This window comes from Coturnix japonica, chromosome 1 (assembly GCF_001577835.2).
Source record: "Coturnix japonica isolate 7356 chromosome 1, Coturnix japonica 2.1, whole genome shotgun sequence".
In the NCBI taxonomy this organism is placed as follows: domain Eukaryota; kingdom Metazoa; phylum Chordata; class Aves; order Galliformes; family Phasianidae; genus Coturnix; species Coturnix japonica.
The window spans coordinates 74,349,603-74,369,734 of NC_029516.1; the positions used below are offsets into that span (position 1 = coordinate 74,349,603).

The window sequence follows — 20,132 nt, forward strand, 5'->3', positions numbered from 1 at the left end:
AGCTACGTATTTGTATTATGGAATACACAGTAATCCATATTTAAGATATTAGATTTGACCAGAAAAAAAGGGGCAGCAAATGTAAACTCTTATAAAAAAGCTGGATTCTCTCAGTAATCTTTAGCACCTCTCTTCCTAGAAATCTAAAGCAATTTGACAGAAAAGATGTATTACAGGTCAGCTGTTCGATCAATGATGTTTTTATTGCGTACAGGTAGGGAGATGGAGGCACTGAAAGGTAAAATAACCTAACCAAGACCTTCCTAGGAAGAAGTGAAAGGGAGCAGGACAGAAACACAATGTTCCTTCTCATGCCCAGGGCAGCAGAGGCTGTGCCATTGAAGCTGAGCATACATACCAGAAACTTATATCTCCACTGCTGTCTTTGCAATTGTTTGTTCTAGCGGATCACATGAGCTCCACTTTACAGTGTGTGAGTACCTATAGCATCCATTGTAAAGTATTGCGAATCCTCTGATCAAACAAGGTTTGATGTATCAAAACACAATTATTAACAGAATTACTTTTTCTTAGACAGAAGATCTCTCCAGAGATCCCTGCAGGGTTCACCATTCATTTACTGCGAAGGATCTTAACTCTGTTATCTTTTTTTGTTCTAATTTTCTTCTTCTCTCTCTTTGGTAACGGGCAGGTGAGAAACCCCACCAGTGCAGCATCTGTTGGCGCTCCTTCTCTCTAAAGGATTACCTAATCAAACACATGGTGACGCACACTGGCGTGAGGGCCTACCAGTGCAGCATCTGCAACAAACGGTTCACCCAGAAGAGCTCCCTGAATGTGCACATGCGCCTGCACCGCGGGGAGAAGTCCTATGAGTGCTACATCTGCAAGAAGAAGTTCTCCCACAAGACCCTGCTGGAGAGGCATGTGGCTCTGCACAGTGCCACCAACGGCACGCCTGGAGCCGCCGGCACCGGTGCCAGGGCCGTCCCCGCCGGGGTGGTGGCCTGCACAGAGGGGACCACATACGTCTGCTCTGTCTGTCCAGCTAAGTTTGACCAAATTGAGCATTTCAACGACCACATGAGGATGCATGTGTCAGACGGATAAGTAGAATCTCTCTCTCTCTTTGTTATGAACAAAAAAATAGAAACAACAACAACAAAAAGCTATGGCACTAGAATTTAAGAAATGATTTTTGTTTCATTTTTACCTTTATTTTCCTCTTTTTTTTTTTTTTTTTTTTTTTTTTTTTTTTTTTTTTTTTTTTTTTTTTTTTTTCCTTGCTGATGATTTGTTTTTTGCCTGCTGGTACATTACATTTCCGGAGGCTGGGTGAATAATAATTTTCCCAGCCTCCCTTGGATGGTGGCCTTAAGGCCAGGTAGTGCTTCACGAGCTCCACTGGTTGGATCTCTAACTACTGGCCTCTAAATACAACCCTTCTTTACTACAAAAAACAAACAAACAACAAAAAAAAAAATCATAAAAAATCAAAAAACAGACAGAAAAAATAAAAAAAAAAAGATTTCTTTTTTCTCACTTGTGAAGAGCACTACAAAAAAAAAAAAGAAACAAAATATATTACAAAATCTACAAGGCCTACTGTCGTTATAAGTACACCGCTCGCAGTGTTTCAATGGACATAATTTCACAATGCTGACCGCTTTTGGACTTCACAGTATCCAGTTAGAACTGTGGAATATTTTGCTTCTGGTTTAGCAGCAACCAGAGGAACCAAGGCCCTGCTGGTCTCCACCACGTGTCTGCTTTCTCACACACACGCATCCACAAACACACAAAAGGGCTGAGGGGAGTGCAAGGCAGTGTGGCTTGGATAGTGTGGAGTCCCTGCAGGGTGAGGAAAAAGAATCAGAGGTTCCTCACCTGGATTCTGCTCCATCCCACGCTCTCTGGCTCACCCTCCCCGCTGCTTTTCCCATATCATCATCACGTTACAGCAGAAACCAAGAAGATTCAGACAACGAGCAACGGTGGCTTTTTTTGTAAATTATTCAGTGTCTTCGCTGAGCCCAGGGCCTCAGCACAATCAAGAGGGACTTTCACAGAAGGCAAAGAGAAACACAGAGGAAAATCAAAGATATCAGAGGTTGCAACCTATGGATCTAGGTACAAGAGAAGGGTTAGTTCCCACAATCTTTGCAAAAAAAGAAAAAAAAAAAAAACAAAAAAGAAAAAAAAAACAAGTTGCATCAGGATTTATTCTTGTGGAAGAAGGAGGAATGGAAGGGTGGGCGGGGATGGGAATAATTAAAGAAGAAAAAGAGTTCTTGGGACTTTTTTTAATTCAAAATTTTATAGAGGGGGCAAAAGTAACGTTTACCAGATAGAATGCTGATTTTTTTAATATATTTACAACAGTATTTGTGTAAAAAAAAAAACAAAAAGTGAGATTGTTAAAGTAATTTCTCTTTTTTTTTCTGTTTGTTTTCTTTTTTTGTTTTGCGTACACTGCCACTAATATCTTCTCTTTTATTATATATATGAATATATATAAATATATATTTTATTTTAAATTGAGACTGTTAAGGTTAGCTAACCTGCTTCCAGATAGACGGGGGAGGGGAGATGATCTTGATTTTTATTTTAAAAAAGAGGAAGGATGTTTCTTAATTTTTATTTTTATTTTTTTTTCCGAGTATTATTTCTCTCTCTTTCTCTCTCTCTCTTTTCTAATGGAATCAAGAATTACCTGGGTCGATGAGAGGCTCTGTGAAGTCATCTGTGGGATTATCTACTAGAGTTTGTGCATCCTGCAGTGTTGGTTATACTTCTGCTTTGTTTTTGATGTATGTGGTTCTCTTTTGGCTCTTACCAAGGTTCTGTTATTTCTGGTTTTGATTCCATCTCAAAATTTATTTCCACTGAAGGGAGATTCCTTTTGAGAAAGAGATTTTCTCTCAGTGTTCCCTCGGTTTTGGGGATGGTTGAATTTGTAGTCTTTTTCTTGTCTTTCTTCATTTTTGCAAATGTATTAGAAGTTTTGGAAGTATGTAATAACTAGGATTCCCCTTATTTTTGGTCACTGGACGAGAATTAATACGCTGCATTGTTCTCTCATCCCTGCCTTGCTCGCTAGAGAGCTTCCATATTTGTATGGGAATCTGATCCTTCCCCTGGTAGTTTGTGCTGATGCCAAAATGACTTAAAACGTTACCATTGCGTATAACCTTCTTCATTTGCAAAAATTCTATCTTAAGGGCCACATCCCACATTCTCTGCATATGCAAAGCTATGCAAGGAATGTAGGATCAGTGTGAAAGGTTGATTCCTGATCTGCATATATGTGTTGGTGTATTGTATTTTGTTTCATTGTATTTGGGCTAGTGATCTCCCTAGTCATCTTATGTGTATCTGTGTGAGAATTTTCCCCCAAAGCCAACTCCCAAAGTACGTGGGTCCTTAGTTCAGTTGGATCAGAGTCTGACACTGTCTTTGTCTTGCTTGAAATCCATAGCTAGGATTTGCACCAGCTGCACTCTGGACTTTATATTTTAGGCAGAGAAGAAGCACCTAACAAAAAATATGCAAAAAGGAAAAAAAAAAAAAAGAAAAATTTTTAGTTTAGCTTTTACTTGCGTCTATACTTAAATTAAGCTTTCTTAAGTTTACGAAACTTTGCTTGTGAACTCTGAGCAATTCACATGAGACATTCTTTTATGCTGGACAACTTTCTAAATACTGAATCAATAGGATTACACATAAAATGTGTGATCTTTACACCTGCAGCTTCTGTATTCAGCACAAGTAACTCCATTGCTACATTCTAGGCCTGTTGCATTTCTGACTTTTTATAGGGAAAAATAATGGCACATACTTCAGTCTCGGAATCTTTCAGTAACCTGCAAGGTATTGTTCAGCAGATCCTAAGTGTCGAAGGCCTGATTCTCACTTGCACTAGACAGCGTAAAGAGACTTTGGGATGAGTGCCAGAGCAAATGAGCCTTTTATGTGGTAACGTCTTTTTTGTCACCAGTTTCTTCAGGTAGTTGAAGGATTTTCAAGAGGTATCTTCACGTTGTTTTCATGACCACACTGGTAATATCAGTGCTGACCTGTAAAGCTAGAAGTGAAAAGACTAAGCCTAAGACAAAGAGGAAGAACTAGTATCTGCTGTGTGAAGGCAGACTAAATCTGGAAATTCAGGTTGTAGAGACCAGGGTGGGTAAGATTATAGAATGATGAGCCTATACAAAATGATTTAAAGGCGTTTCTGTGAGGAAAGTTAGGCTCGTTCGTTCCTTTGTTATTCTGAGATCTTTAGTATTGAAATGCGTTGTGCTCTCCAGTTTGAAGAATTAATGCATTTTGCCTGGCTTAAAAATTTGTAGCTGTTCATTTGCCATCTGAGGTCTGGGGAAAAGCTGTTTAATTTGCCACTGTTCAATCTGGTCAACTATAGTCTAAATGTAGCCTATTATGAAATACGATTCTGATACCAAAAGAGATACCCATACACAGTAAGTAAGAATCAAGGTTTACATCCAGCAAAATCCTAATAATAGTTTAGAGTGAGAAGTCCTATCCAAATTTTAATTCTTAAATTTTCAACCTTTCCTAAATGAAAAAAGCATCATGTTTGAAATGCAAATTTATTACAGGGCATTATCAATTTAAAGTCAATTAAAGATCAGTTACGAATGAATGAATGTTGCCAATTAAAAGTAAACTCCTTGAAGTAAAGCCAAGGGATATAAATTGAATTCTAAATCACTTGACAGAAAGCTTAGGCCAAGGTCTTCGCTAACAGAAATATAAACAGATTTTGTCAAATGTCTAGGCTCAAAAAGCAGTGGCTAGAGTTTGTAAAATATGGAGCTGGAAATGCTCATCAGGTCACTTATGTATTTAAGCACCCCTCTGTGAACTTAGGAGCTCAAACATAGATCCCTTTGTCTTTTAAAATGTTAAATTATTTTTAGTAATGCTTCCTTCTGACCATAGAAATATTTGTGTACTATGTGAAAACAACTACAGTAGCTGATTTTTGCAAGTATTATTCAGCTACATGTATTGCTAGGCCCAGTGATCTACAAACTGCAGTTGACAGTGTTTAGGTGCATCTGTCTCAGTATGCTCAAAGGGTTTCCTTCAAAGCACCTAATAAAATTACATAGGTGAGCAAGAGTGGACAGTAACACGCATCCCTTTGATGTGTGAAACACACAACATCCTGCATTCCTTGAACCCGATTCTCACTTTCCCTAAAGCTCTCCTTATTTTGCTTCAAGCAATGGAAAATGGCATCAAATGGGGCACAAATTCACATGTAGAAATGAAGGCTTGTCTACACTGCAAAAGTGGAAGGAAGTTGTAGGGGAAATGAGAGGTAAGTGCCTTCTCGTACTGCTGCTGAGGCTGATGAAGTCAATTGAAAATGCAGGGACAGCCACAGCAGATTCACCCTGTGGACCACCTCTCTTGGTGTTCTGTCTCTAAGACTCATGTTGGATAATTACAAAGTAGTAAACATAAGGGAAAGATTTTCTATAATCCCTATTAGATATGTATCTGCTTATAACCTGAAGACATAGTGATTGATGGCCTTAACCTTTTTTTCCCATATAAAAATTGCATATTGTGGCAGATAATTCTCATTATCCTATAAAGATCTAGCTTATTAATTGATAGATGGCCCCACTGCTATCCTATGGAAATGAGTTGCTCCATGTAATTACTGCCTTACAGAAAAAAAAAAATCATTTTCTGGTTAAATTTGTGTTTGTTCATTGAAACACCGTTGTTCTTGTATCCTGTGAAAACATAAATCAGATGACCAAAATTTGTCTTCTCTTGCCCATTCCCCTGAAGCCTGCCTCTCTCTGGGAAATCTGAATCCACAAGGAATGCAGGACCATGAGATCAGTGTCTACTGGTCAGAAAGGAGATAACAGCTAGCAGCTCTGTGTGTGTGTATGTGTGTGTGTGTGTGTGTGTGCGCGTGTTGGGCATGTGCATCTGTGAGGTTCTCCTACAATATTTCTTGCAGAGGCACAGAAAGAACAGCTCTTACATAATCAGAAAATAACAAGAGAGTACACCAGTATTTAGACATTGTATTACGAGCATTTTGAGCTCATCACTTCTCTCACAAAACCCACATTAATCATCTCTCTTAAGGGAAACAGATGTAGATGTGTTGCAGGAGCTGCTTGGAACAGCAACTGTCTTGCTTCCACTAGACCCACTTCTGGCCCAAATTCACAATACACTAACGGAGAGAAGTATCATTTTCATCCAAAGAAAAGTTGATTAGTAAACCACATCAGCCCCCTTGTTTCTTACTGACCCCAGACTGACTGATTTCAGTCATCTTTAAGCTGCTCACTGAAAGCTGGATTGTTCATGTAGTGGAAGAACAGATCTCTTTCCTTTAGTAGTATTCTAGCATGTTCTGCCTCTCTTAGTATAGAAAATAAACCTTGCAGGGGGAAGGCACAAAACATACTCTTTGCATAAGCACTGAGTCCAATCCAAAAACATTTCAAATATAACCAGACCTCCAGTGTGCTTATGACTATGACCCTTTCAACAGTCTTATGGTAAGGTAATCCTGCAGCTCTCATTGCTCAAGAAGACTTTCTACTCAAAAAGAAGCATAGAATCAATTTAGTACCTGGTGACTATTCTCTCAAGAAAAACAAGACCTGGATAATCCCACCCTTTCGATTCTGCATCCAAATCCTCTGATCTGTTGAAAGACCTAACCTAACTGAAACAGCATCTCATCAGCCTAAAGCAAAATAGCTACCTTTCATTCACATTCTTTGATTTGTTGTTAATGTGACAGCCTGTGAAGGAGATGTAACCTGATGAGAACTTGACTTGGAGAGGTTCTGAGCCTCCTCAGCTTCCAAGGGGCTTGTCACTCGGTGGGATTTAGCCCCTGCTAAAGAATGACTTAAAAAAGAAACCCCAGAAAATGTTACATCTCTAGTCTTGACTTTGTAGATGCAATGAAAGCCCTTCCTAGTGCAATACAAGCAGTAAATAAGTTGAAATAAGGAGGGAAAAAAAAATCATGGAGAAAAAAAATAAGAAGCCTACCATTGGGGGTGGAAAGGTCTTCCAAAAACCTGGTCAGTTTGGATTTTAACCTCCCAGTTTGCACATTTGTCCTTAACTAAAGCAAAGAGCAGTGAAATACTTCTTTGGGAAGTGAATATGCTGCGGCTACAAACACAGTTGCTTAAAACAGAAATGCATCTGGACGGTGGAGTGTTGTTAAGTATTGTATACGTAGCAGAGTTCTATACAAGGCATTTTCTTCATATGAAGTGTATCTCGTGTTTTCTTGTATGAGAGGGAAGCAAAGAAGTAAAGTGATTCCAGGTGTTCTCTTTACACTGGATGTTGTTTCCAGCTGTTTCTTACCTTTTGTTACATCTGTGGGTTTGGTCCTCTTCCTGAGTCATCCTGTCTTTATCAAGTTGGTTGGCATCAGCTCCCTGTAAAACACTGGTGGATAAATCCTGCTCCTACCCCAAATTAATAACACGAGCAAAAGGCTGCATACTTCATTCATCTAACTTTGTGGTGATTTTTGCCATGTTCTGCTGCAACAGAACAACTGAGGAAAGTGCATAGCTTTGTTAGATGCACGCTGTAGTGCTCAGCTGTCTGTTTCTGCAGTGTCCTTTTCTTACAAAATGGATAGGCAAGTTTCTGAGGTCTATACATCTAACTAGGCATCTTTTCTATTTAACTTTGCTCCTTTTCTTTTTGTCACCTGGATATTTCCATGTTCTTTGTTGACAGCTGCAGAGTTCCCTAAAAGTATCCCATGTGGAAGATCTACTGTCTACTGACTAGAGGGGAGCAGTGCATTGAGGAATAAGGACTGCAGTCATGTAACTGCCCTGAAACACAACACAGCTTATTTCTCATTCTTCCCCTGAAGTCTTTTTCTTGGTTTTCATTTGTTGTGCAGTCTGTTGGAATCTATGGGATCTCTGAATAAAACCAAATTATATGTCCTCTGTGCACATGTGCATGCAGATAGATGTGTGAGTGTGCATGTGTACGTGTGCATGTGTAGCTAGGTAGCTAGCTAGCTCTGGATCAGGAAGGGGTTCCAATGCAACAGCAGTCACATTAACTGTGGAACACTGACATAAATCTGTAGTCCACTACTTAAACAGCATACATGCACACATATTTTTGGCTAATGCACTTGGTTGGCCAAATGCACTTATCTAGATATTTGCCCAAATAAAATGTTTGCCTCTGTTCAAAACTAGACTCCCAGACCTGGCCCAGTGTATTTTTGCTAATACCTACTCTGAGGGAAAAGATGAAATGTGCCTCTTGGACACTTAGCTACAATATAAATAAAGCTGTGTTGCTCAGTAGGTTTTGCTGGCTGAAGTGAGCAGCCAGGGGACTGGCAGCTCTAGGGCTGTATTGTTGAGCTCAGTCCCTCATTTCCACTGAATTTCACATTCACCTAACAGGGGAATAAAATGCAAAGAACAAAAACAAACTAACTAAACCACCCATAATCTAACATTCCTCTTTGTCTGCATTAAAAAGGATAGTAAAAAATTATCAAGTCATTGAACAGTTAGCAGTACAATTGATAGGTTCTAAAATAATCTCTTGTATCCAGAGACCCATATGAAACAGCTCTTTCCCCACCTCATATACTCTGCAACATCTTGGCTATGAATATCTTTGCAAATAATATGAATAAGGTAATCAGAATGTACAGCCACTAATAATTACCTTTCCTGTAGTCTTTGGCAGAGCCTTTTGAGGAACATCTTTAACGTGTCAAGAAGACTGGTAGATTATCAGGAGGAGAAGGAATTGGTCGGTGAGCGTAGTTAGCATGTATTCCACGAGAAGTGAAGGATCTCTGGAACACATTTTGCTCTCATTTCATTAGCAGGATGAATCAGTGTGTTAAACTACAGCTGCCTACTTTGGTATTGTGTGGCCCTGAAGTAGCTTTTTATTCTTTCTATTCTGGAATTCTTTTGTCATTGTCACATAAAGGGTAATTGATGATTTGAGGTGTTGGTTTTTGTTTTATTTTTCCTTTCCTTTTCACTCCTACAAAGTTGAGTAAACGTTATTCCTTTTCTTATATTGGTGGCATTTCCCTTCCTCGTTTGAGTAAGATGATAAATGCAACAGTTTTGGCTGGATGATTTTGGGGTGAGGTTTTCATTTTGGTTTGGGGTTTTCCTTTGGTTAAATGTACATTGTCTCTCTATAGTCAAAATGTCTGTGACTGTAACAGTATGTATTTCTTTTACTGGAGAAAATAGACTTTTTGGTTTTTGTTAACAGTACTAGTGACTTTGTGGAAAATGACAAGTTGCTATTTAGATCTGCTTAGTAAGTACAGTACACTACAATACAGTATTTCTGAAAACTAGAACATACAGTACACAATATATATAGCAATTCTATATCAATATATATACATAGTATAATCATTTAACTTTTGCATCTGCCTATGATCATAGAATATTTTCACATTTATCATTCACAACCCAACCAACAGCTGCAGCTACTTGAAGCATTTAACAATCATTATTACAGCTCTATTGTGCTTTTTCATATTATTTGCTTCTTTATTGTCTTTACAAGTATTTTTTTTTCAGGCTTTTAAAAATCTCTATGTAGCAAGATGTAGGAAAGAAATTTCTTATGAAAAGGTAAAACAGTATTAGGTTCTACAAAAAGTTAGATGTTGTTCCCTGCTATCCCTCTAATATCAGAAGAACAATTAATCAGGATGATTAAGATTACCTATTTGCTCTCTTCAAAGATGTCCTATTGTTTCATTTGCAAAAGCATCTGTCAGACTTTCCTCTTCCACTACCACCAGCCTTGGAGAAAGATGCCAGAAGTGATCCTTCACTCTTTCCAAATTCTATTTCTTTTGAAGTTTTATGATTTCCTAAAATTCTTCCCCCACCAAGAAGAAGAAATACAATTCTTTTTAACCGTCGTTCTGAATGTGGCCAGTGGAGTTTGACAAGGATTGGGTACAAAACACCTCCGTCCACTGCTATTAATATATTCCAATTAGATTTTCCATATCCACTTGAACATTTCTTTTTCAAAGGGCAACACCTCCCTGAAGTTGGGAGCTTCAGTTTGAAAGTTTCCCAAGGTTGCCTATGTCATCTTCCAGTTGGTTCTGAGCTTTGAGTCGGACCTATTTGGGTTTCTCCATGGAGCTGCTGAAAAAATGTCACTAGGGCTATTTCAACATCTGAACAGCCCAGAAGAAACTGATTAACACCCAAACATAGTGCCTTGGGGTGTCCTTTCCCTGTTCTCAGAGCAGATCACACAGGCAGCGAGTCTAAATCCAGACTTTGTGCAAATCCAGACTTATGAGCTTGGAAATTTGTTTGCTTTTCCAGTTTGACTGCATCTCAGCTGATCTTTATTCTTTTGGTCAGTAACATTAATTCGAGATGGAAATGTGTAATATCAAGTGGACGAGTCGTGGAGGAGGTATTCATTGTATCCCATTTCTTCCAACTGTAAGGACTGGAAGAAATGAGAAATGGTCACACAGATTATGAACTGTGCTTTCATTGAGAATGAAAAAAATCTGTGTCACTGCAAATCAATAAACTTAAAGTTGATTTTGGAGTGAGAGGAGAGGGAAAGTTTTTTCTATGCCACCTTTTGGTGTCATAGTGTTAGAACTTCAAGCACAGGAGTCATCAGGAGCTGGCAGTCTTTACAGACTCCTGCCATCTGCCATCTGCACTTACATGGAGGCCACTACCGCATCCTTTTTCTTTCTACACGCAGTTTAAAAGTCATGGTCTTCCAGCAGTGATTTCTAGCTCTGGCTTGTCTTTATACTGTGTATATCCATTTGTGAGGGAAGGAAGAGACTACTGACTTGCCCTATAACACAACAGATTATTTTGGTCCCCTTAAGCCAAAAAGGTGCCATTTCCCAAATTAATTTCGGTTAGCTGCTGTGACAGAGTGCTGATTCAGTGGTCCATAATTTCTGACCGTGGTCTTTGCCTTTTCCTTTGACTCAGTGCTAAATCATACATATTTTAGTAGAGAGTGTTCTCACTTCACTGAGAATGCCTGGTCATTTAAATGGCTGCATACTCATTCCATGCTTCCCCTGCTAATCCTTTGTAAGGTTCAGTAATTCATGTAGGATAATGACTAGTTAATATGTTTCTTGATTTAACTTCCTCATTGCCTTTTATTTTTCCTAATGCTTTTTTAAGCACCACCGCTCATTTTGCATCTTATACAGTTTACAGTTTATATTTTTAGGCTAAGAAGTGGTTTTACAAACAGGATGGTACCAAACAGGTAGATTATCCACACTAGAGATTGTACTTTTAGAATGCAGTGTGTACAGATACAATTGCCTAAGGGAAAGTGAAACTAACAAAATAATCAGCTGGTGAACACTATTTTAACATATCTTTTACATAAAGGATAGTCAGTCATTTGTGAATCCAGAAATCTTGCTTTTTTGTACACGTATCCTTTCTTTTTCATTCTCTGAAGAAACGCTAACCTTGAGAATCATTATGTTCTACAAACTTGTATGTGCACATTTTCTGTTTTTCTGAAGAGAGAGAAAACAGAAGGTGATACTGGCTTTGCAGTTTTCTAGTCTTGCATTGGAGACTTGCCTTGAATTGCATAAATATTAAGGGAAGACTCTATCCAAGTATTAGCTTTATCCTATTATATGGTTCTCATTGTTGTTTTCTGTTTCCATCTCCTCGTTGACCAAGTAGATCTCCTGGGCTAATGCAAGCCATATTTCTGCAGATCATAGCATTACTATTCAGCTCCCTTCTGCACTCCTTATCTGTTTATTACGGCTTTTGAGGAACGCGACAGTGGAAGCAGGTAACACTGTCACCACAAGAGGGAGAACGTTGTACTAAGAGAGCACTACCGTGTACTACTGTGCGGGGACAGAAAGGGATTCTAAAGCTCTAATCTGCAAGGCTGAATAAGAGGAGGGTCCCTCTGCCTTGGGGGAGCTTGTGCCAAAGACTGGGGGATCTTCCAAGAGAGAGGAGTGTTAGAAATCCATACAAGGGACTTGCTCTTCACCCACTCCACTTAGAGAAAAAGACTGAATTGTCAGCATCTGCTGCTGCTCTTTTTTATTTGTATATGACTATCTTTAGCTTTTTAAAATGTATAGTTCCTGTTTATTGATGGGAGAGGTGTCACTGTTTTAGTTTTTGGAGTCAGAACTAAATTAGTTCACAAGTATCTTCAACAAGTTTCATTGTCTTTTGGGGCGTCTCCTTTTTCCTTTGACATAATACCAGAATGTAGACTGGATTTCTGTGAAACTCAGGATCCTTTAAATCTTTGATTTATTCCCAGTTCCATATATAATGAGCATTCAGTCCCTTGGATCCCTGCTCCAAAGTTCAGATTCAAAGAAACTCTTACACTGCAGTGATACGAGAAAAAACCTGTGGTTTTCCCTATGCTCCATTCCTAATCAGCTTTTGTTGCTAAATGTAAGATACAGAGGCTGCTCAGTTCAGGCCAGATGTCCTGTATAACCTTCTTGTCAGCATCAGAGAGGTCTGTACTTAATCCCCAAAACAGAATAGACTGATGCTTTCTGGGCCAAATCCTGCAGACATGACTTGCAGACTCTTTTGTTGACTTTGTGCATCCTATCAGACTGGGAAAGCATACTTAGTCCTAAAGAAGATCATAGTCCTAAGAACTAATTTCATATACATCCTTTAAGATGTCACAGGACTGTTCCCCATAGCTTAGAATGTTCCTGCCCAAGGTTTTCACTCTTCCTAAAACTGACTTAAGATTTGATTTCATTCTGCCGGGCAGATTTTGCCATTTTTAAGGGCTCTGCGATTAACGGGACTGCTTCTTGCTGGGAGGCTCAATGAAAAGAATTACACAGAATACAGGGCAGGACAACCACTTCCCATTGAATAACACATTGTGTATTGGTTTTTGTCCATAAAGTCATAAATAGCCTTGAGTCCTTCATGCCACAAGTACACAAGTACAGAGCCTCTTTTGATTGGTGATAGCATGTTAATCTTAAATAATTAAACAGGAGGCCACAACAGCTAGTTTAGATATATGATACACAGCAGTTGCTTTTCCCTAATTTGCAGCATTGTTGTGTCACTTTTCTATTACTAGAACAATGTACAAGCACTTGGGGTGTAAATGAGAGCTATGACCCATGAACATTGCAGCAGTGATGTGAGTTAAATGATTCTACATTTCTGGCTATTTTACCCTTAGGCTCTCTTGTGGTACCTTGTTCTGTAATCATTTGGGCGAAATAAAAATGTTTATTTGTGATGTCTGATTAAAATAACCCAAAATTCAGAGAATACATAATGTTTTTCTTTAGACTTCCTTTAAAAAAACATATGATTGCATCTTGTGTGCAGGAGAATGGATGGGAGCCCGCATAGTTTGGCACGAGCTTGCCATTTTAGTGAACTGGACACCCTCAAAATACAGTCAATAGAGCAAAATTCATTGCTGGTGGTTATACTGGCTAAACTGATGTTTATAGACCTTACAGAAGAGCTAGCGAGTATTACCTGTTTTGTGTCTTGTGCATTCTTTGACATGGGACACACTGCTATGGCTCTGCACCCACGGACAGAGGGTTTAGATGCTTGGCCCCTTCCCATAGTTAGCAATTCAGTTGTGGTCTCTATTTTTTCTGACATTCTCATTGCTAAAAAGTAAACAGCAAGTATCCTCATGACCTGGCATTTTTCTGCTTTGGAGATGAATATTTAGGATTCTCACACTCTTAATTAGACTCTTCTTTAACTCCTTGCTTCTTTCTGTGCTTTTGAAGCCCTTCTAATCTTTAGAATGAAACAGAGTGTATCTGTGTGTCTGACTTGAGGACATGGTTCTTCTGTTTCTGCAAGAGAAAGAAAAAGGAGGAACATGTTTCTCATTTATGCTTTGGTTTATTTGTTGGTGTTTGCTTTTGTTTACGTTCTAGGTAGGCTGCAATATTCAACAAGGAACTGGGAGTGGGAGAAAAGGGAGAAGGCATGAGAAAGCATGTGCCTGAGCCTAGATAAAGTATCATGCAATATTACTCTACATACTGAGCAGCTGTAGACAGACTTGTACAGCAGCAGCAGGATTGCCCTAGTATGATTCTCTTTCTATACATTTCCCTTTCTTCCTCTTCCTCCCCCACTGTGGCCTCTTACACTCTTTCAGAGGTTCCCCACACTCCTTTCTCTCTGTTATGAGTGTTAGATGGAAGTTCTTGTGGCTGTCCAAACAGATGTTAATCTCCAAGTACTGGTGAAACCCCCGTTGTCTTTATTGTGTCTTTTCCAAGTGATACCTTAGTGAATGGCAAGCCCTGGCAGATGTTGTTTTGTTGAAACAGATCAATGAACTAGGGGAGACATAACCTGATTGGGATCTGGTAACCTACTCGCCTTTGTTAACTTCATAATATTTTCCTACGTATTTTCAGTTTTAGGTACGTAAAAGCTTATATGCCTGTCATTAAAATTCCTGCTTTTCCCACCATAGCTCTAGAAGAGCTATGAAAAAAAAGTCCTTTATATATATTTTGTGTGTATTTGAAAGGTGAGGGAGGAAACTTTTCCATGCACGTGTGACTCTGCGTGCGAGGGTGAAAACTGAAGTTAGTGTTGATCTGTCCATTTGTTTTAGGGCGGCCAGAGAGCTGCCACTTTGAGAAGTTGATTGCACTACAGAACCTTAGCTTGGGCACTGTTAAAATGAAGACTGTATATTGGGAACAGGGAAGTTGTTTGTTTTTTTGTTGTTTTTTTTTTTGTTTTATCCACACTTACACATGCCCTTTGCAAGGCGTACCCTTGCAGATTTTGCATCTGACAAGCTTGTGTAAAACCACTACTGACCTTTTTGCTGTATCCATTTAGTTCTCTCTTCTTTCTGCAGTCCCCAGAAAATGTTGTCTCGTTTCCATTTTCAGTCATTTGGTTTCTTACGTTTTTGATAATTATCCTGTCTACTCATGAGATCTCTGTATTGAGCAGGAGGAGGAGAGAAATTGAGGCATGTGAAAGTGTGACTGGGAGACTGCAAATCCCCCTTTGTTTGGGGGCATTCATATACTTTTACTGAGAGCTGATTTCTTGGGGGTTGGGTGGGGTGGGGAGGGAGTTTGTGCTTTTTTGGTCTGGATAAGGCTTTTTATTTTTGCACTAAGTATGACTGCACTGCACTGCATTGCACTACTGAAATGTATTTACAAGTGGTGGGATTGGAAGGGGCCAATTAAGCAGGAAGGGAAAGGAGAAAGGGATGGGCACAGAAATCAGATGTATCACAGACTTGACCAAGTTGAAAGATATCTGGGGGTATCTGTACTTTAAGAAATTAGTCAGACACTGAGATAGCTGTACTGGGTAGCTTCTGTAATAAGTAAATGAATAAAGAAATATGAGTAACAAAAAGCACTATAGCAAAAACAGAAGAGGCATCACAGGATTCAGAGCACTGTAGATCTTTTTCCCATATTTTAAAGAGTGTTCCTTGTGGCTATGAAAGAGTTAAGGGGCCTACTTAGCATAAATCTAGAGTAAGGCGCTTCAATTTGAAAATACCAGTTTCTAGTTTAAAATCTGCTCAGGATCTGCCTTGTCAGATGGGATCTTTTTAGAGAGATTCGGCTGTGATTAGTGTCCCTTGGGTGTAAGTATGATCTCCCAGCTCAAGAAGTGAAGCCACAAAGCAAGCTTACCAAAGGGGAAGGTCACTGGAAAAAAAAAAAAAGAAAAAAAAAAAAGCTCTTTTTTCAAAGGTTGTTATGGGAATGGTGCAATAAAGTCATTCTGAACACTCAATCAAAAGTGTTCCAGTCAAGCCTTTGGGGCAGAAGGAGCAGGCAGGACAAGTGGACAAGGAAGTGTGATGTAGAATTCAGTGTAATAAGGAATAATCCTGGTTGGACAAAGATGCTCTCAGGCATTTTTAGATCTCCAGTCTGATCTCTCTACTCAAACAAACAGTAAAGCATGGGAAAGGCTTCTGGCTGGAAACAAATGGAATTCATAGCATAGTGTTTTTACAATCATGATTCATGGTGGCCTGTATCTTGGTCCTCAACCCTTTAGCAAGGATAATAGGAGAAAAAAGAAAGCAATGGCAATGTGCAGCAAGGTCCATCTCTGCTGTAGCTTGTTGTAATCTATAAACTCTAAAATGTTTGTTTTGATCTCTTCAGTAAAATTATAATTACAACTTTTTCCAGAAGATAGAGTCATAAATAATGCTCTGTATAACAACTAGGAGAGGAGTGTAAAACATGAGGGCATCTGCAGTTGCAGGGGCCACCTGTCTAATGTGCACAGAGGTTTTTTGAACAAAAGAGAGGAGGCAAGCATCCTGTTCCTAAGGAAAGCCTACAGTAATTGCGTGTTCAAAAGTCTTTTCATGCCCCGAGTTTATCTGTAGGCCTGAAGCTAAGACCTTTTGGCATCCTTAGTATCAAATAGTGTAGGCCTTACACAGAGCTGCAAAGTGCAGAGCTAATTGTTGCTGGTCATTGTTGGGCTGCCTCATTCAAGAAAAGTAGCAAGAACTGGAGGAAAATAATATACCTGAGGCTGGTCCTGGGTGAGATGAGCAAGCCTGTCTGGAACCAGAAGAAAATTAATAGTTAAGAATGTGTCTGTCTAAGAAACTCTGAGACTTCCATTTTTGGTTAGATTTCATCAGTCCTGGCTTGGGAGTGCCAGAAGAAAACTGGAGATAACCCCTGATATGGTGCCAGGTGAACTATTGAATGGCTCTTCCCTCAGGAGCAGGCAATTCAGTGGAACACGTGGTCTCTTTCCAGTCCATCTGTGGGAATCCTGGAAGGCCGCCTTCCAGTAACGAGGCAGAGGTCACCCAACGAAAGCACAGTACGTTTGAGAGCCAGCATAATACAGTGTCTGGAGAGCACATTTCATTTGTAAAGTGGCATTTGCTTCCATGTGAGTGGTTATAGCTACAGGTTCATGATATGGGAGGGAATCAAGTCTTGTCTACTGAGGTTAGTTCAGGTTATGAGCCAATACTCCCCCTCCTAGGTTAGGTGAGTTTTTGTTTTGTTTTCTTGTTTAAAGCAACTGCATATATTGCTACTGTCAGAGTGGATTTGCGTTGTCAAAGAGGAATAGCGGACTACTCCCCCCAAAAAATGAAGCTGAGGGTTTACTGAGCCTGCTGTGTCCAGAGTGCCTTTCCTGCTGTGGTAAAATAAAGAACTTCTGTAGTTTGAGCTGTTCTGGCTGACTGATTGCTGCATACTCCTCCCTTGTGGGGTGACCTGATGTCAGCCGTGTTTGGACAAGGAGAGGAACACTGCATGCTTGCAATGCTGTGATAAGATGCCATTTGCACTAGTTTGTTTTGTTGTTTTTTTTTAAAGTACTGCGACCTGAAGAAGTGGGCTTTGAGCCATGCACAAATTTGAATTCAGACTGTTTAAACCTAGTTCCTTCTGACTCAGTTTCAATAAAACCAATCCCATCCATGTAAAGAAGAACCAAACCACTTTTAAAAGCCACATTCCAGCCTCTGTTCCTGTTCGGTTACAGCTCTCAGCCAGATCAGTTCCTGGATGTATAGTTGTACAGTGATTGTATAGCTTTACATGGCTTTTAAACAGGTTGTTCCTTTTTATGTGGTCAGTTTGAGACAAGTTTAACTGAAAATACGTTTAAATATAGCACAAACTCGGTTCTTTCAGCATGGTACTAAGGCCCCACATAAGACAGTGCTTGACTGAGAAACCAAGGATAACTTGAGGTTCATTTTAAGAAGCCAAAACATAAGTTGTTGATTAGAGATGCCACATAACTTAATGCCCTATTTTTTTCTCCAGATGGAGAAACACTAACTTCCATAATTCGCCTCCATATGTCATCCTGCTTCATTGTTGCACCTTTTCTCTTGAATGAAAATCACTTTGGCCAGTGGGCTAGATCCAAAACAGAACTTCCCTTTGCTGTTTGATAGCTAGTTTCTGTATGTTCCTTTGCTAGACACTGACAAGCACTACTGAGGATCACCTTGAGAATGTGCTGGGTCTGCGTGGCTTCGTTTCAGTTCAGTAAGATTCTAGTGATGTTTTCAATGTTATCGTAAGTGTGTAGCATACCCTTTAAGAAAATACTATGTTTCAGAAGTTCCAGTGAAAAAAAATATATATATATATATGATGGAGCTTCAGTCACAGTGCTATGACTAAGTTTGTATGGAACACACTTCTGATGGCTGGTGATGCTGACATTTACAAAGGCGATGCTAAAGCAATAGAGAATGTATGCCTTCCCATCCCTGTTGAACTTAAGAGAGCTTTTGCTAACAGAATGATCCCGGACTATCCTGTTAGAGTTCATCACTTTTTTTCCCCAATGGAGAAGGCTAAGCAATCTGTCACTTCAACTTCAGCAGTCTAAGTTTGACTCTAGACTATTCCCAAATGGCCAGCCAGCCAGCCAGGTGCCCTCCCTGACTGATCCCACTTACAGTCTGGCTGGTGGTTTGTCAGATCAGACAAGGTTGACCATGTCACAACCTTGGCCCCAGCTAGGAGCCTTGTTCCTTTTGGTTTCCATCAAACCAGGAGTGCAATTAGCAGTGAGTAGATGTCAGGTCAGCTTTGCTCCAAGTGACAAGAATGGCAAAGCTGGGCAGCACACTGAGCTACTGTTTTCCTTCAGGACACCAGCAAAGGCTGGGCTCTGGTTGCTGGTGTAGTTACAGACCTACAGCATCTGCTCCAAACTTGTTCTGATCAACTATGCTGTTGCCCTCAGATATGCTTTTTGTGTGAAAAACTGAATGCAGTTGTTCTGTTGTCTGTCTCCTCTATTCTGCATCATGGATGTGGCACCAACTTACTCTCACAGTGAACTTTGGTGTTGTTTTGCTGTTGTAATTAACATGTAATTCTACTGTAGACCAAAAAACATGGAAAAGAAAAAAAAATCAGTTTCAAGACATAGAAGAACAGTGAGTGAAAAGTGAAAATCACAGGAAGCAAAGGTGTGAGAGAAGCAGTGGTTAACTGTGCTAAGTTACAAATCTCTGAATAGCCTTACCTATTTCTTAACCAATGCTTACCAATCATCCAGTAGTGGGGTTAGATAGCTTTCTTGGCTCATTTGTACCTGTATTATATATATATAATATATGTACTATGTGTATATTATATATATATATATACACACATATAATTGTGTTTCTTTGGTATTGCTGTTGCACATCATGTTGTCTTTTATAATGCCTGATTTTATTGTATTGTACTTTATCAGTCTGGTTTGTTTTTGTTTTCCTTTTGAAGGACGGGAAAAAATAATGTTTCCTTTTTTGTTTTGAATTTGTGAGAAAGAAATGCACTGGAAGTAAACACAAACATGTTTTGCCATTTGAAAACTAAAAAAAAAAAAAAAAAAAAGAAGAAAAAAAGTGAAAAAGAAGGAAAACACACAGCCACGCAGTGGAAAAAGCTAAGAAAAAGCTCCCCTCTTCTTCCTTACAGTGGAAGCATCCTCTAAAATACATGCTAGAAAGAAAACAATCAATCTCAAACAAAAGAAGAGAGAAGCCTCTTTGATCCCAGCTCTGCAATCTGGAATATTTAAGCACAATGTTTTGCAGGGCTGGGCTCCTACTTGGCCAATGGGGCAAATTCATCCCTGGTGCAAGCAGATGTAATTGCAATGGAGTCAAAGGAGGTACACAAAAGATGGATTTGGCCACGCGTGCGAGATACTGCTGCCTTTCTGGTTGTAACTAAGTCCCCACTGCTAGATGTTACTTTTGTCGGTCTTTTGGCTGTATTAATCACGTAATACATATTAATCCATGTTTGAGGTAGGCAAAACACTTTCCCACTGAATAAGTCAATTCTGGATGCACCTTTGCGTGACACTTTGCCTACCAGCTTTCCACTGTTACCCGCTCCCAGCCGTGAGCCAATCTGATTAACCCTGGTCTAAGAGCCTGTCTTTGCCAGAAAACGGACTTGACTAGTAAAGTGTAGTAAAACGTTGCGTATTTAACTACTATAATCCAGAAATTGCCCTTGCACTTTTAAGGCATATGGAAAGATCCTCTCTGTCTTTCAAAACGGCTCTGGTTCTATTGCGAGTAAA

The 20,132-nt window shown here is 39.5% G+C and overlaps 1 protein-coding gene across 9 annotated transcripts in view; it reads left to right on the forward strand.

Annotated features, from left to right (window-relative positions):
* ZBTB20 (zinc finger and BTB domain containing 20) overlaps positions 1-18,166 on the forward strand; it is a 447,669-nt gene extending 429,503 nt beyond the window's left edge. For all 9 annotated transcript variants that reach the window (XM_015875890.2, XM_015875884.2, XM_015875917.2 and 6 more), the window contains one exon: positions 653-18,166. In XM_015875890.2, the coding sequence (XP_015731376.1) occupies positions 653-1,071 (419 nt within the window). In that variant the 3' untranslated portion in view covers positions 1,072-18,166. The remainder of the gene's footprint in view (positions 1-652) is intronic.
* The last annotated feature ends 1,966 nt before the right edge of the window (positions 18,167-20,132 follow it).